Source organism: Erpetoichthys calabaricus, chromosome 2 (genome assembly GCF_900747795.2).
Source record: "Erpetoichthys calabaricus chromosome 2, fErpCal1.3, whole genome shotgun sequence".
NCBI lineage: Eukaryota > Metazoa > Chordata > Cladistia > Polypteriformes > Polypteridae > Erpetoichthys > Erpetoichthys calabaricus.
In genome coordinates, this window is record NC_041395.2 from 139,830,143 (window position 1) to 139,847,374 (window position 17,232).

The 17,232-nt window shown below is 35.1% G+C and overlaps 1 protein-coding gene across 3 annotated transcripts in view; it reads left to right on the forward strand.

The window, feature by feature from the left end:
- pex5la (peroxisomal biogenesis factor 5-like a) overlaps positions 1-16,535 on the forward strand; it is a 293,523-nt gene extending 276,988 nt beyond the window's left edge. For all 3 annotated transcript variants that reach the window (XM_051923954.1, XM_051923953.1, XM_028794576.2), the window contains 7 exons: positions 42-158; positions 3,303-3,446; positions 4,448-4,518; positions 8,602-8,802; positions 12,080-12,245; positions 15,447-15,604; positions 15,904-16,535. In XM_051923954.1, coding sequence (XP_051779914.1) covers positions 42-158; positions 3,303-3,446; positions 4,448-4,518; positions 8,602-8,802; positions 12,080-12,245; positions 15,447-15,604; positions 15,904-16,105 — 1,059 coding nt within the window. In that variant the 3' untranslated portion in view covers positions 16,106-16,535. The remainder of the gene's footprint in view (positions 1-41; positions 159-3,302; positions 3,447-4,447; positions 4,519-8,601; positions 8,803-12,079; positions 12,246-15,446; positions 15,605-15,903) is intronic.
- The last annotated feature ends 697 nt before the right edge of the window (positions 16,536-17,232 follow it).

Here is a 17,232-nt window from a genome sequence, read left to right on the forward strand (position 1 = left end):
ACTAAGTTACATATCAGTGATCTGTTTCATTTTTCTTTTAGTCTGACACTGAATTCTGGGATAAGATGCAGGCAGAATGGGAAGAACTGGCGCGTAGAAACTGGCTGACAGAAAACCAGAAGTCTCCGATTCCATCTTGCATCTCCTTGCATGAAAAAGTAAATATGTGTGATGTTTAAGAAATAATGTATTGGTTTAAAAAAAGTAAAGATAGAAAATCACTGGTGTTGACCTAGACACCTCTAAGAATACTGCATGTGTTTCACTTTAAATGCTTTGTGGGACACCTAGTTATTTAAAAAAAATATATAGAGAATTTTTACATGACCTACAGATGAGGAACACCTGAAGCTGCATTCTAAAGACATACATATAAAATATTACAAATAAAATGGCCTAGTATCTGAGATCTTGAACTTTAAACAACAACATTACTGGTTTAGTCCTAGCTCTGGAAAAATCAATAAAAAGCTAAGTGTTCCAGTTGTACTCTACAATGTCCTTTCAAAGCTAAATGGCTATCATTTTGGATGTTTACAAAATGTTATTCAGCACAAATTGGTATCGCTCACATATTGTATCATAGGGATATACTAATATAGAATGGTTGCATGGGAAGTTTTGCCACACAACTTTTTTTATTGTTGGTAATTTATTATAGAACTATTTGGACATGCTCATTGGCTAACCGGATATATTTCGCACTCTTCTCCTTTTTCTACATAATCTTCATCAAATTAAATAAGCTTGAATCAGAAAACAAAAACATGTATCCACTTCTTGTCTGAATCCTGCACATCTTCTCATCTTCAATAACCTTGTTATTACTCTAAAACCATTTCCCATGGAAAACATCTTTGAAGACTCCAAAGAGGTGGAAATCAGAGATAGTATCATCTGGGCTGTAGGGTGTTTGGGCATGAAAACTCCATCTGAGTTTTGAAATTCCTTCCTGTGTTTTTCAAACTTGTGTATAGTCATGCATTGTCATGTTGGAGCAACATATTCCTCCTTAAATTATTTTACAATTTTTATGAATTTGAATGTGCAGTTAACTGAAGTATAATGACTGCTATAATCACTGTGATGCATCCCAAAAAAGAATGGCCATTGTTTTTTTTTTAATGATGGGGTAATCTTAAACTTCTTCCTCCAAGGAGAAATTGAATAATGCCATTCCATTGATTGCCTTTTGGACTCTGCTTCAAAGTGATAGATTCATGTTTCACCCCAAGCTTTTTCCCCTAGGCTCTTAACAGTGCAGAAAAATCCCAACATACACCTTTCAGTACAATTTTGTGGTTGACAGCTAGGCTTCATGGAACTCAACACACAAACTTTTTTCACAAGCCATTAATAATGTTGTTCGCCATTGCTTTGGATACTGAGAGCAACCCCAGTGTTACCACATTCCAAAACAAGGTGCATCAAGGAGTTCCTCTTGGCTTTTCTCAGAACCTGCAGTTTGTAAAGCCAACAGCTAAAAGTTCCTTTATCAACAGCATTGCATCTACAAATTGCTTAGGAAATGTATTATTTTGTGGTGTTACATCCATCCATCCATTTTCCAACCCGCTGAATCCGAACACAGGGTCACGGGGGTCTGCTGGAGCCAATCCCAGCCAACACAGGGCACAAGGCAGGAACCAATCCCAGGCAGGGTGCCAACCCACCGCAGTGTGGTGTTACAGTAGTATGCAAAACATTTCAAATCAATCATACAATAAGACACATCTTGGTAATGTTAAGAAAAATATAGAAAGTGTTGCAAAATGTTTAAAACATTTAAACATCTTCTTTCAAGGAGATAAAGCATTGCAAGAAATCAACATATTTTTGCATTAAATCCTATAAACAGATAGAGCATAATCTAATTGTACTAGTCATAGCCAATCAGTTGTTAATAAGCCAGTATATAGATATTCATATTATTCATATAACAACAAATTAAAAGAGGACAAGTTGCATGGTATTTAAACTTAGTCAGATTCTCAGCCTAATGTTTACTGCAGAGGGAGTAAGGGCTCAGAATGATCTTGTGTTAATCCTATACTTGTCCCTAATAACACAATAATCTGATTTTGACCACATTCTTATTCTTTAAGCAGTCATAATCCAGTGTTTGCAAAAATAAAATAATGCCACAAATATGAAAGTAAAGCAAATCTGACAGATTGCTTTATAGACATGGTCTTTCTTTTTTGTTGTAATACCTACTCTCTAACTTCAATCAAATCAGCATCTTTTTACAGATTAAATATATTTGAAATTGCCTTCTCTTTTACTTGATGACGTTTCTTTTGAATTTCTTATTGAATAAAAATCATAATTTTCACATAAAAATAAGTCCAAGGCAGAAGCATCATAAGTGGTGCACTAAGTGTGTTAAACTGAACACTGACTCTTAAATATGAGATATGGAGGGTCTCTTCATTCACTCTCTGGCATCAGACCTAGAAGGTTGTATGCTCTGCCTGCTCCACTCTAACAATATCATGATCAGCACCCTTTCTAACCTATAACCAACCACCAGGTATTTATTGTAATTCAGTATTATATTTGCTTGGAGGAAAGCATAAGCTACATCACATTTGTGTGTGTTTCAGTATTTTAAAGTAGCTACAACATGCCTTTCATTAAACAGTTCTTCTTTGATTGGAAAAGAAATCTGACAGTGACACTTTTTTTAAGCCTTTGACTTGACTATTTGCTATTTGTATACCTCATTGTGTCTTAGAGATTATGAACTATTTATATTAACATCAAACAGATAAGGTATGACATGATGGTAAAAAGGAAGCTAATGTAAATTCCTGTGCTACAGTGCTCTGAATATAGGAGCAGGCGATGGATAGATCATTATCATTTTAATTATATATCTGTATTCTGCATCAGAATAATCCGAGTTATTAAAAGAAACCCAATCTCACATGAGCTGAGTTCTGGAAATGTTTTGTGAAACTAGCTGACCAGAGATGAGCTTTAGGTAATATTAAGAGAAGAAGTTATTCTTAATATTAGCTGTCAAAGTAAAAACTAGGACAGGTGAAACCTAATGTTGGGGTTCTTGTCAGTGATGGAACACCTAAAAGTACTGAATTCTAATGTGCCAAAATAAGGTACCAATTGATGTTCACATTTTACACACAATAAAGTGTACTTAGGAATGATTTCTTACATCACAAGATAATTTATACTGACATGAACTATTTAATAAAGGATATTTTCCTTTGTCTAATTTTCAGGATCATTAATTTGCCTATGTCAATAAAAAGTACTATAAATAACCTTCTTTCTATTAGGGTTACTACTTTAATACAGACAACCCATTTAAAGACTGGCCCAATGCCTTTGAAGAAGCAGTAAGGAAAGTCAAAGAAGGAGACCTGCCCAATGCAATTTTGCTTCTAGAGTCAGCAATTCTTCAAGACCCCCATGATTCAGAGGCAAGTATTCCTTGCAGTTTTTTTAAGAATTTGTTCAGCATTTGGTTAATAATAGCTACAGTATGCCTACCAAAGCTGCACTAACAAACAAGTTCTGCTAGTAAGTACAGTTCAATAGGGCACACACTGAATATTTACAAGTGACCACACAGTATGTAAAATTTATGTTTACCAAAACTTTAATGTCATTTCACTGGCCAAATCCTTCCACTATTTTGCTGCTCCTTTCCATTCTTACTCTTATTTCATTTTCGAAACAGTTAAATTTATGGCCAAATAAACAGTGTACATATCCTAACACTCAGCACAGCAATAATTCTAATCAAATACTGTATTTCATTCATTCATCATTTCAAGGCAGATGTGTGGAGTACTGGAACTTATACTGATAGCAATGGCTGCAAGGAAAATAACTGGTGTCAGTCTGTCAATGGCCACACTTACTTACACTTACTTAATGTGAATGTCTAAAATTAATGTGACCCTCTTATCTTTATCTGAGAATACCCATAGAAAAATCCACATTGTGCAGACAAGAATTATAACCCAGTCTCCTGGATCTGAGAGGCAGAACCACAAACTACTGCACCACCAATGACAGTAAACACATCAAATATTATGATTGTGAATTGTCTATTAGGATGTAAGATACTTTTATTGTTATTCATGTTGACCAAAACAACATTTATCCAACTAATTTGTCTGAATATCCATCTAGACCAGTTGACTTTATCTTGGGGTTCTTGGGAATGACCTTTAAATGAAACATAGCCATATTCAAATAATCACAAAGCGATTAGGTAGTCCAATTCTAACACTGATTAAAAACATGTCTTGTTTATCTACAGTATCTGTCTATCTGTCTGTCAATCATTAATCACTATGTGTTTTTCCTGCTTTACTTACTCATTTCAAATTGTGGTGGAGGTAAAATCCATGAAATTTGAAATATGCGTTAAGCAGATTCAAGGTGATTGTATTTTTTTCTTAAAAATCCCTAGGCCTGGCAAGTGCTAGGAACCACACAGGCAGAGAATGAAAATGAACAGGCTGCAATTGTTGCCCTCCAAAGGTAAGAAAACGTATAGCAGCCACAGGAAAAGCAAGCAGCTTATATGAGTTGGCATTTTTCAAAATGACTAAAAGCACTGCCTTAAGCAATTTTATTATTCAGGACTACAACCAAGCTTGGAAATTGTTAAGCAAAGCAATTACCAGAATGGAAAGAGTAAAAAAATAATACATTCAAGTATAAATAAAAGTGGGTCTCGGGCCCTGAATTCTCTAGCATAAGCTGCTTTGAAATGTTAAAAGCAGTTTTAGATTGTATACTTTAAATTTAATAGACTGCTGTATCTGCGATAAGCAAGAAGATTTATATAGAAGATTGCTACACAGGCAATGCTTTACTAGAAACGAAACGCTTTTGTTGGGTTTCCCTGAAATAATTTCATCAAAATTTAACAATTTACAGGAATATGGCCAGAGGGCGCTGTCTTTGCTAGTTATGAATTTGCAGTTAAATCCTCTTACAATGTACTAAAGATGGTCTCATTGCTTTATACTTTACTATGATGGCATATGGTTTTTTCCTTAATAGTGTTATCCTTTTGATGAGTTAAAGTTTCATTTGGGGTATTTTTATTACTTTCAAGCAAATCAGCTTATTGTATTTATAAAACTATAGATGTGTTGCTAGAGACTGCTAAAATCCTGCTTTCACAACTGAGCTTGGACAGCAATTTAAAGTCTCCATAGAACTATTTCTTATATTTCCCATGCATTACTTCTAAAATAGAAAATATTTTTTGAACTCTTGTTGTCCAACAGCCTTAACAATGTGAAAATCTACTCTATCTGCTTTAAGAGTCTAGTCTGCTGTTTTGTAAAATAAGCCACTTTTATTTAGCAGCCTTTTTAGAGTGAACCTCACCCTGAAACACTTTATAATGGCAGAGCTGTGGTCATATAGTTTACATTGATATTTTCGATTGACAGAAGCATAGCCAGAATAAGTAACTTACTCAGGTTAGAAGATTGAATAAGTGACTTGGACTCAAGTGACACAATCAAGTGCTTTACATTGCACATCCTTACTTGCTACACCACACTGCCTGTAGAGATTGCAAGGGTTTGTTCAATGGCTTCTGTTTTCTTAGGTTTTGGGAAAAGGCTGCCTGTCCATAAATTCTGCAAGTAGCACTACTGTAGACTTTCACGCAGAGTGGTAATGCACAGATAACTGTGCTTTTGTATTTACAGCAGATAGCACATTATGACTTAGTGATTAAAGACAATTGATTCAAACTTTGTGGTCCAAAATTCAAGTACTAAAGCTAAAATTCTCTATGTCAAAAGCAAGTGTTGCTTCAATTGTATCATTTTACTATACAATTTATGTTACAATGCCCCTGACTTGTGATTCATGTTATGCTATGTTACCCAAACTTGTTGAGAACTTCTTACTTCTTTGTTTCTTGTATTGACTCATTCTCCTAAAACTTGTTCACTCCCATACATGACTGTGGTTGGGCAAAAATTGCATTGGGAAATATTAAAACAGACTAGTTTTCTTATGCTTATCTGTGAAAAATTTGCTGTTGTATTTCTTTAATTTTTTTCATTAAAGTAGCCACTTGCTGATGAGCACATAGGTGCAAGTGGATCTTGCATCATTAAATGCATTGGTTTCTATTGTCAATAAATTGCCATTTGTAAAGAAAAATATTTTGAAGTATTTAAGTTTTTTGCTAATAATTTTTTTAATGAATATTAAACTTATGTTTAGGATATGAGTAGAGTGACACTGAGGTGAACCTGTCCTTTCTTAATACAGTTTTGGGCATTTTGTTTAAACAAATTACATTTTTCAGAGGACACATCTATATTAATAAATCTCTTTGTGTGTTCACTAATTATGCAAAAATGTCTAAATTGATTTTTGCAAAATTTTGCATGTGCATTGTTGTTGGTCCAACTTAATATATAGGCTATACAGCATATCAGGCAGAGGATTTGTAAAGGAGGGGGCAACCCAAAAACCAGCACCAATGCAGGGACTATAATTCCCATAGGAGTGTGCTGGGCTTGAAGGGAGAGCACTGGTATCAGCATGCATTTGTACCGGCCAAAGGAGGATCTCACCTAAGACGGCAGGTAGAGTGTTTTCTTCTCAACAAATCTGGATAACAATTTTTTTTATCTTGCAGGTTTACAGTTTTTGCCTAAGAGTATATCATTTTGAGTGAGTTGTGTTTAGCCATGTTGAATTTCCAAAAAATCTCTTAAAACTCCAAAATGCCCTTTACAATGAGTTTTGCAGTTTCAAAATCACATGTGGAAAAACGTTTAGCAACAGTTTTGCAGAACTACATGCAAAAGAAAACCTGGCTCTTTTGCACAGTACGTCCTATTATAATGTGATGTTACAGTATATTCAACATAAGCAACAGAACAAGATTTGGGCTGCTGGACAGACAATGGCATCCTGCTCCTTGTTGTTTGAAACATGCAGATAGGAAATTCATTGCACTGTTTGCACATTACGGTAACTCTGAAATGAACCTATGACACTACATTTTTTAATCAAAGCAAAACCTTACATTTTTTAAAAAGTCAACACTATCATACATCTGAATTATCTTTACTACATGTGATAGAGACAAGAGATATAGAGATAATTTTTTTAGTGTCTGCTAATTTGCTATTCAGAGTAGAGAGTAACTGAGGTTAGCATTATTAACTTTTACCGTTTCTTGATGGTAGTCATTTAAGACAATTAAGTCCATGTTATGAGGCACTTACAAGTTTAGGCTGTGATACCAGTACTGTACTGTGTTGTGATTGTTAATGATATTGAATCAATGCTGAGTGAAACAACTTTTAAATAATTTTTTATAACATCATTGAATACTACTACTGTTTTATAATATGGAGACCTGCAATGATGTCTGTGAATCCCAGTCCTCTTCAACAACTCCCTGATGCAGATGCTTTCTGCAGTGCATGGAACTCATTCTTCAAAAAGCCAGCTGCTTCAACCATGCACAAAAAGAACAAATTCTCAACTCATGAGAAGTTGAAAAAGGATAGTTATCAGAAAGACAGTGTTGATGATCAATGGAATACTTGCATTTCAGCCAGCAGTGACAAAACGGTCCACATAAAATGTAAATAGTTACTTCCTTATTTTTTACACAAATATTCCCAGTTAACACCAGGTACTTCAGCTAATAGCTAATGAAAACGTATCTCAGGCTTCTCTATTGTTTTATGTCTAGAAATTGCCACCAGTGTGTGTTTTACTTTCTAAGTAACATGACGTACACACCTTTATATATAGAACCAGATTTTTATAGACAGCACACTTTTAAGGTTTTGCATCACAACATGGTAGCAGAGCACAATGAATGACCAAAGCCACTATCAATTAAGCTGTTAATATATGCCTCTGTAAAATAATACATATGTATATTTCAACTGAATAGACTTCTGTGTACTATATAAGCCATGATATATATTTTTTTAATTTCATAACCAATGAAAATTATACACAGTAGGGAAATCCAAAAAATAAAAAAAACCCTTAAAATTTAACAAGGAAATTAACTGAACATTACAAGGGGTGACTTTCCGGACCTTGGCTGCAAATCTTACTATAGGAAAAGCTCTAGAAACTTGAAGAACATCCTGTGGAACCCCCTTTTTGGTTTAGTATAAGAAATATAAGAAAAGTAAAGGTGGCACAGTGGTATACCTCGAGTTCCAGTTGCGGGTCCAGTTGTTGTCTGTGTGGAGTTCACATATTCTCACCATGTTTGTGTTGGTTTCCTCCCTCATGCACAAAGACATTCTTGTTAAATTAACTGAATATTTCAAATTGGCCACATGTGCATGAGTGGCTGCTATAATGGTCTGGCAGCAATTACAGTGCTACTGAGGCAGGCTCTGGTCCCATGTGATCACAGAAATTAAAATGGATTAAACAGTTTTGAGAATGTTATGTTGTAACGTAATTAAGACAGTTATTATTGACCAAGTGAATAATCCATTACTAAGAGATTAGTTTGAATCTGTTTAATCTTAAAAGGTGCACAAATGGTATTTAGCTGTTCTCAAAGAGTTTTTTTTTTATATATTTTTTTTGCCTATCAAGGTGTCTTGAATTGCATCCCAATAACCTTGAGGCTCTAATGGCTCTGGCAGTAAGCCTCACAAATACAGGCCTGCAGCAGGAAGCTTGCGAAGCTTTGCGGAACTGGATCATGCATAACCCAAAATACAAGAGACTGGCAAAAACCAAAGCCGGGTCTCCCAGCTCTGCCCGCAGGATGTCCCACATATCAGCAACCAGCAGGTAGGACTGCATTATGAAAATATGTCTTTTCTGTTTCAACCTAGCACAGAGGGTGGGCACACAAAAACACTTGGTAAGGTGACCACCATGCTCTTTCCAGTCTTCCCTAAGTTTATTTCAAATTCGGCTGATAGCCACATGGTATCCTGCCATTTTAACTTGGATTCTGAATTATCCAGATGGGAGAAAATATATGAATGGATAAACATTTACTTTATATGCCAAACAGTATATGCATGATGAAAAGCTATTTGAAATAATAAATGCAGTTGAAAAAATTAAACAATGGAAAAGCCCTGCAACACGGCAATGTAATTAAAGTTTAGCAAAAACTGTAGCAATTGTTAGTAACTTAAGTTACCTTCTTTAGCAGGCATTTTAATGCTTTTTCTAATATATATGAGACAATTGATCATACTGCACAAGAAACACAGAAAAACATTTTTTCCTTAGCGCCATACCCTACTGAATGAAAGCAACCGCTAATTATTAACTATATTTCTGTTCTTTTTCTGCTGGACTAATGTGTCATTCTTTCAAACAAATCTTTATTTAAATTGATTTTACCTTGTACTGAGGAATAAAATTATTGCATTCAGACTTTGTTAATGTGAATACTGCTGTTACAAAACCACAGAATTTTTTAAGGAACAATAAACTAAACCAAAACAACACTTAAGGAAAAGTTTATATTAGAAAGTGTATAAAACTATGTATAAATGTGGTTGCAGCAAGAGTTAAATTAATTGTAATTCTGGTGCAGACTTGGTCCAGTTTGTAGAAATACTTATTGATTATCATCTTCATTAGTCAACTGTAAAGAACATAAAATGATAGATGGAAACTATTTGTTTACAGTAAACTCTAACATTGTGTTCAGAATACGATATACTGATACAGTTGGTGGAGACTTTTGCACAGTGTGACAAGACATTCCAACTGCTTGTACAATTTTTGTATTTGGAACGCATTTAACTTGTTCAAGGTTACACAATGATTCAGTATTAGGAAATGAACTGGAAGCTTTATTGCTTAATATCCATTGCCTCAACCATTAGTGTTTCCACTAAATGTTAGGTTCTAAGTGTAGTTAACACCTCCTAGGAAAACACTGATCCTTTTTATTTGTTTTTACCCAATTAATAAGAAGTGTTAAAAGAATACTCCACCCAAAAATTCTATATTTTTTTTGATCTTACTCTATGTTGTTTGTAGTGATGGCCAAGAAAAAAATTGAATCTCATATTTTCATGCATAATGGAGCTCAAAAAAGTTTATGATATAATTAATACAAGTCATTAGTGACAATTGTTTTACAATGACAAACAATGTGAAAAACATTTTCACAAAAATGGAAAAAAGAAAAAAAAATCCCACATTGCTCATGTTGCATAATACACATGTCAATTATCCAGTTGTATGCTCAAAACATGCAAAACACATGCTTTTTTATTAAAATTGTTTAAATAGATACTTCCGGACAAATCATCAAACATCATAAACAAGAAATGCAAGTCACATACAGTAGGAGTGTCTTTTTGTAACATATAACAAATGTGATTGTTGGGTGAAGTATTTCTTTATGGTTGGGAGCATACGCTGATAGCGTGTTGCCACACCCACCACATGACAAACCTTTAAGGATGGTCAAAAAAATGCTGTTTCCTTCTATCAATGTAAGACTATGATTTTTGTCAAATACTTTGGGATAATATTCATACAATGTAAGTTAAAATTATTTATGTGAAACAAGAAAAAATGTACATATAAGTAAAACTAAAGAAATCTCACCCAGATTCCAGACCCTAAGTTACTAACCAGGTGTTCCTTATTTAGTGTGTAATAATTTCAGTCACAAGTTGTAGGAGGTCAGCAGCACGAATTCCAGAACCTAGAAGTGTTCCCTGTTGCTGGGGTTTAAAATAATTTGCTTAAAATCTATTGTGAATCTGGAATTTGGTGATATGTAGAAGAAGGATTCAGCTGGTGGAACTTGAAGAAAAAAAGCCAGCCATTTTAAAGAGAGTACATTAGAGGAAATGAAAAAGGAGTGCCTAACTCTAATACTTTAGCAGGAAATGGACCTGCCACCCAACTACTTAGGAGACTAAACTTGTGTTTAGTATAGCCTAGAGAAGTTACTTCCTTCAGTTTATTTTAACATATTACTTACTTTGTGTAATTCCTTGTGTGTTATTTTTGTATAAACCATTATTTTTGCAAACTCTGGGCAAAAATATTTTTTATTACTGTGCTACCTGTCTAAGACAGAGAGAAATACTGTATAAGTAATCAACAAAGACCTCATGTTTTTTATTTGTTATATGGGTTGTCCATTTGGTCTGGTATAATAATATGCACCCCATTCCTTTGCATTGTGGTGGCTTTTTCCTGTTTGGATAGAGACGTCCATTTTCATCGCTTGCTGGTCACACATTGAGTGTTTATAGGCTAAGTGTTTTCTGGGAAAATGCAGTGCTGCTCGCTACTGCAATCTCTTGGTTTAGAGACTCTAGCCTAATTGTGTTGGGACTTTGGTTTACTGATATCTACATAGATTTATCATTATTTACACTCATCTATTGCCCACCACTCAAAGTTATCAGTCATTAGTATTACAGTGGCTACCATGCTGCTGTTCCTGACACATGATATTGTACAGAATAGGCCTACTAGACCAATTTGTTTAGTTTTAGACCCTTATTTGGTATATTTATCATTTCTTTTTTTTAATTACCCTTCTTCTACATGTTTTTCCTATTTTAACATTTTCTTCCTAACCCTAGCAACTGGATGGACACAGAGATAAACATAGACACTTATCTTTTCATTAAAATGGATTATTGTAAATGTTTTGCCTATTTTTAAAATTTTCTTCATAACCATTGCAACCTGACAGACACAGAGATACACAGACACACATACAGACACTTGTCCTTTTAACAAGGTGGACTATCCTTGGGAACATTTTAGTTTGGAGAGCTCCACTACCAACCACAACCTCTTAGTATGTACTAAATGTTAAATGTTAAGACATTATAGGCTTGCCACTATAATGCTAACGGACAGACAAAGAAGTCTTCAAATGATCCATATGTAACTTTAAAATAGCTAAACTACTGTACTAAATAATGCAGGGTGTCTTATGCAAGACAATGAAGATGGAAAGGTGTCTTACAAGTACTTCTTTTTATTACCTGTTTTAGTGAAACATTATCTTCTCGTCTGCTTTGATGCACACTGTTAACATACTTTGTTCTGTCTTTTTGCTGTCTAGCTCATTCCTTTCTGAAGTGAAGGATCTATATTTGGAAGCAGCCCGGCAGAACCCGGATATTATTGACCCGGACTTACAAACAGGCCTAGGAGTGCTTTTCAACTTGAGCTCAGAGTTCAATCGAGCTGTGGATGCCTTTAATGCTGCACTTGCTGTCAGGCCTGAGGTAAAAAGAAAAAAAAGAAAAAAAAAGATTTCATGTTACTAGCTGCAAGAACATATTTACATTAACACATACATTATTCATTCTGAACAATACAGCAATACAAATGACAGGTGTGTTTTTACCAGGCATGTATGCTCTTATAGTAAGACTGACAACTTGTAAACAGGAAATATTCAATTTATTTACTCCAGTTATGGCATTGGTGCAACAAGTAAGATTCCCACCAGAAGCATTTTGGTTTAGTTTCCACCCTTTGATTCTCTCTTTGAGTTCCAGTTTCTCTTTACAGTCTAATGTCAAAGAATTAGACCTACAGTACTATACTATCTAAGGCTATGCTTTCCCAATTCCTGATTCCTTTTACTACTACCAGTTCTTTGACAGACAGTTCATGCTTGTCTCAACGTGTGACCTACAGCATATCCAATCACTGTATTTACCTAAGTAGCAATCTAAAACAATACCCATTATGAAATAAATGACAGACCACTTATGAAACACCATAATCATAACATACATTGCTTTTTTCATCATTCCTAAACTGCTGTTCTATTTCAGTAAAACCACTGTAACAGTTATAGTGCTTGTACAGAAAGGTCCCTTGGATATTAAATCAAACAAGACACTTTGTCGTAGCTGTCATTCTGTGTGAGGCTGGTCCTGCCTTGCACTTGCTGGTGAAGGGATAGGCTCTGGCTCGTCAAAACCCTAAACTGGACTGTGCAAACCTTTAGATGGATAGATAGATAGACTTTATTACATTATTACAGCTCCAAAAAATATCAGCTTGTACAATTTAAAATAAACTGGTCATTTTTTGAGGCTAATAACTTGGTTGAATAAAAAGAGATGTGGAAAAATTGCATGTATCTGAAAAATTCTATTTGAGGGTCCTCATGCTTCTCACATTGTAAGAAGTGGAATTATTATGGGATTGAGAGCCACATAAAGTTGTGGATTTCAGTTACAATTTAAAGTAACAACACACTTAGATTTTTTTCAGTCTACACATCAGGCAAAAAACCAAAGGCCTTACTTGAACAGGCTACAAAATTGAAAATGGGCCAGATGAAAATAAGTATAAATGTAGCTTATAACACAAAGAATGTGTCATTATCTAATATTTATGTGAAAGATTGTATTAGGGGAATTGCTAAAGCATGTTAATTCTTTCATGTCTGTAAGGACAGCAACTACAAGGTTATAGGATTTTATTTTAATTGAGAAGTCTCCTACTGCTACAGAATTTGTTTTTTTTTTGTATTGTCCTATGCAGTACACGAGGCAGTGGTGTCAGTTGAGATCCTGTTAAAATAACTATTAAAAATTATAAATGAATATCAGAGCAACTGGATGATTTCTGCCTTGTGTCTGTTACATCTTCTAGACCTTAACCCTGTTTAGCACTGCTTGGATTAAAATGGTTGGAAAATGAGCACAAGGACTGCATTTGAAACATCCCTATATATGTGAAAAGACAAATCCAGTATCTGGTGTATGTTTGTGGCCAGGAGTATGTGTCATCCCCTGTTGACAACAGGGCTGGAATGCCAGATGAACAAAGGAAACGAGAAGTACAAGGAAAAAGGGACGCAAGGATTAGCAGATTTGATGAACAGAGGTTCCTGAAAACAGACAGACTTACCATTGTAACAGTTTTTCTAACCATGTATTTCCTTTTAGATTTGCTGTTATTTTTTATCTGTTTGGGCTGTGTTTTGCTCCTTTGCAATACTTGCTAATCACGGCAAACAGGCAGTGGTGAGGTGTTCTTTGTTGGTAATCATATGCAAGTGAGAATTTCAGTGTATTCAGTACACATGACAATAAACTATAAAGCTATATAAACAGAAAATGCACACATATACTGTAACTGCATAGCAACTTGAGCCAATGCATTTAAAGTAAAAAGATAGAGGAAGAGCCTTTCTACTCAGCTGTCACATTCATTTTTCAGTTACCAATCAGTCTTATTGAGAGTTTGTCTTTATAAATAATTTTAATATCAATTTCTTTACATTTTATTCTCTTTATGTTTAGTTTTTTGACTCCTAAGCTTACCATCTTGATTAACCTTACTGCTGCCACTATGGTCATTGCCAGCTGCTATCACTCACTCTGCTCTTGCATGTTGCGAATTACACTATTATTATACAGTGCAGCTGGGAGTGACCAAGCTCTGCAACAATTTATTGCTGATTAGAATTATCAGCTTCCACAGAATACAAGTCAGTCCACCATCTCCGGCTGAAAAATAAGTGCAAGACTGATACTGCACACTGATATACCTGTCTGGATATCTGGACTCTTCTGTATGCAAAAACAGTTGCCATCTGCTAGGTTACCTGACCAGTGCATGTACTTCTTTATTTATTTATTTTTTTACACCAGACACTGCAAATTTTACATACAATACATCACAGCCCTCTTCAAAGATGTGACCACAACAACTGAAAAACAAACGTGGCAGGTTGTCATTTTGTCTTGTGACCAAGAGCTTTTGACTGTATGTTACAGGTAGGGTAGCAGTGAGACAGACAGTAGAAAAATATGTAATACTATCCACAATATAGCTTGGAAATTCATAAAAATGGTGTAACATCACTAATGGTTGATTCCTAGGTTTCAGTTTATGGTGATGCAGCTTATCTGTAATTTGTATGTTTTCTTTGTGGATCCTGTTGGAATTCCAGGTTTCTCTTTTCCTCTAAAGTATTTGAGTATGGGCATGTTTGCTTGTGTCAAAAACTTTCTTCTGTTTCCAGAGGGGAGAAAAAAATTCAATGGATATAGTGTCTGTTGGAAAGAAAGAACATAAGAAGTTTCCTGTGGTATTGTTCAGCAGCTTTTGATATGTATTTTACTCTGCTTGCATTATGTCTCAAGTATCATGTTAAGTCAGTAGTTATTTACATACAGTTTGATAGGCACAAAGGCTAAATATTGACAAACAGAACAATGAGCAATAGCTAATATCTGTGACATAACCCATTCACCACCTTCTGATCCTTTCTAATAACAGGAAATCCAGGTAATGAAAGCTTCATTGCCTCAGTTGTACACTGGGTTTTCAAGCTATATAAGCCTTTCAATTCTAAAACTTAAATGCAGTCCATGTCCTCAATATTCATACTTTCTTTTTAGTACACAGGAGCTGGCATGGCATAGACGACATTAAATCTGAGTGTTTACATTGTTCAGGATTATTTGCTGTGGAATCGACTTGGTGCCACACTGGCGAATGGAGATCGTAGTGAAGAAGCAGTTGAGGCCTATACCAGGGCTCTAGATATTCAACCTGGGTTCATTAGGTCAAGATACAACCTGGGGATCAGCTGCATCAACTTGGGGGCATACAGGTATGGTACTGCATTAGCAGGTTGTAGAACAATATAGTGTTTAAATTAGTTGTATTCTTGATTGTTATTATCTGTTATGGCTATTCAACATGGCATTAGCTATACACTTTAAGGAATTTCAAGCCAAATGTACCTTTATTGTTGTTACCTTGCCTACCTTACACTGATAGTTTGTTTGTATAGCCTGTGGAAAATTAAGCTTCTGACTTCCAAATTTAGACATTACTTTTTTCTTTGTATTGTACATGATCAAATCATATCACATTACTTTATCTTCCTTTTATTATTTCTTATTTTAGGGAAGCAGCCAGTAATTTTCTCACTGCCTTGAGTCTGCAAAGAAAGAGCAGAAGTCGACAATTGTCCCACCAGGTCATGTCAGGCAATATCTGGGCTGCACTGAGGATAGCCCTTTCCATGCTGGATCAGCCTGAACTTTTCCAAGCTGCTAATGCAGGAGACTTGGATTTGCTCATGAGAGCCTTTAATCTAGACATGTGAAAGCAGTATTTGTTGTTTCTTTATATTCTGTTTTTCTAGGAATTTTAAATCCAAAGTTGGTTAGAAAAATGCATATTGCACGGTTTAGCACTGGGAATTTGTATCCAATCTGCCGAAGAAAACCATCATTCTGGGTTACTGCCAGATAAAAAGAAATACAATTCAAAATGGAAAGGAGCACTTTCCTAATTTTTAGGAAAGAACATGGAAGCTCCAGCTGAAGCAGATTGAACAAGAATGCCTTAGACAAAAATCCCACAGAAATTTTAATAGAACTGGGATACAGTAACTGGGGACTGAAAGCAAAATGTCTACACAAAAGTTCTGAATAGTTACATTTCAGTCGCATGTAGACTTATTTGACCATACGATCTGAAATGTCCCAGGGATATCAATAGTGCACTCCTCAGAGAAAAGAAAAAAAAAAACATACATACACCGCACAATGCTGAAAAGTAGTACCTCATCATATCCTTTCTGCAGTTTAACAGGATTTGTTAGACAAATACCCGCATGCCTACTGTTAAGTTTAAATGAATCTTTAAAAATAAGTTGCAAGCAGCTTCTAATATCTGACTTTACTACTTCAAGTGTTGGTGTCAGTCATGAACAAATATAAAAGGTAGTAATGTGATTTTGAAACTTTTAATACCTAACAAGCAATACAGTATGCCTAGTCTGCTGTGATGCTAATGCATGAAACTTTGCTTACATATCCAGTAGTAGGCCAGCATGTACAGGGATCCCTGGTCAATGGGTGCTGTCCATAGGGCAGGCCTTATTGCCTATTGTTATATCAAATGAATGAAAGACATTGCACAACAAAGTGAAACACACCAGACTGAAGCTATACAACAAAAGTGTGCACTTTGTTTATAGTACCAATTCCTGTGTTTGGATATCAATTGTTATGCCATAGAACTTTGATCGACCAGTGTGTCAGCTTCATGCGGATCAGAAATGCTAGTCTATGTAATCAGTCAGACCTTTTGCAAAAGAGAAGAATAATTACCATAATATACTCCAAAAACAAAAGACAGTAAAATGCAGTCACTGGGGTCTGAAACACAAATTGTGTTTTTTAAAAATCCACAATGGACAACATCTGAACAACAATTAAACTAGAG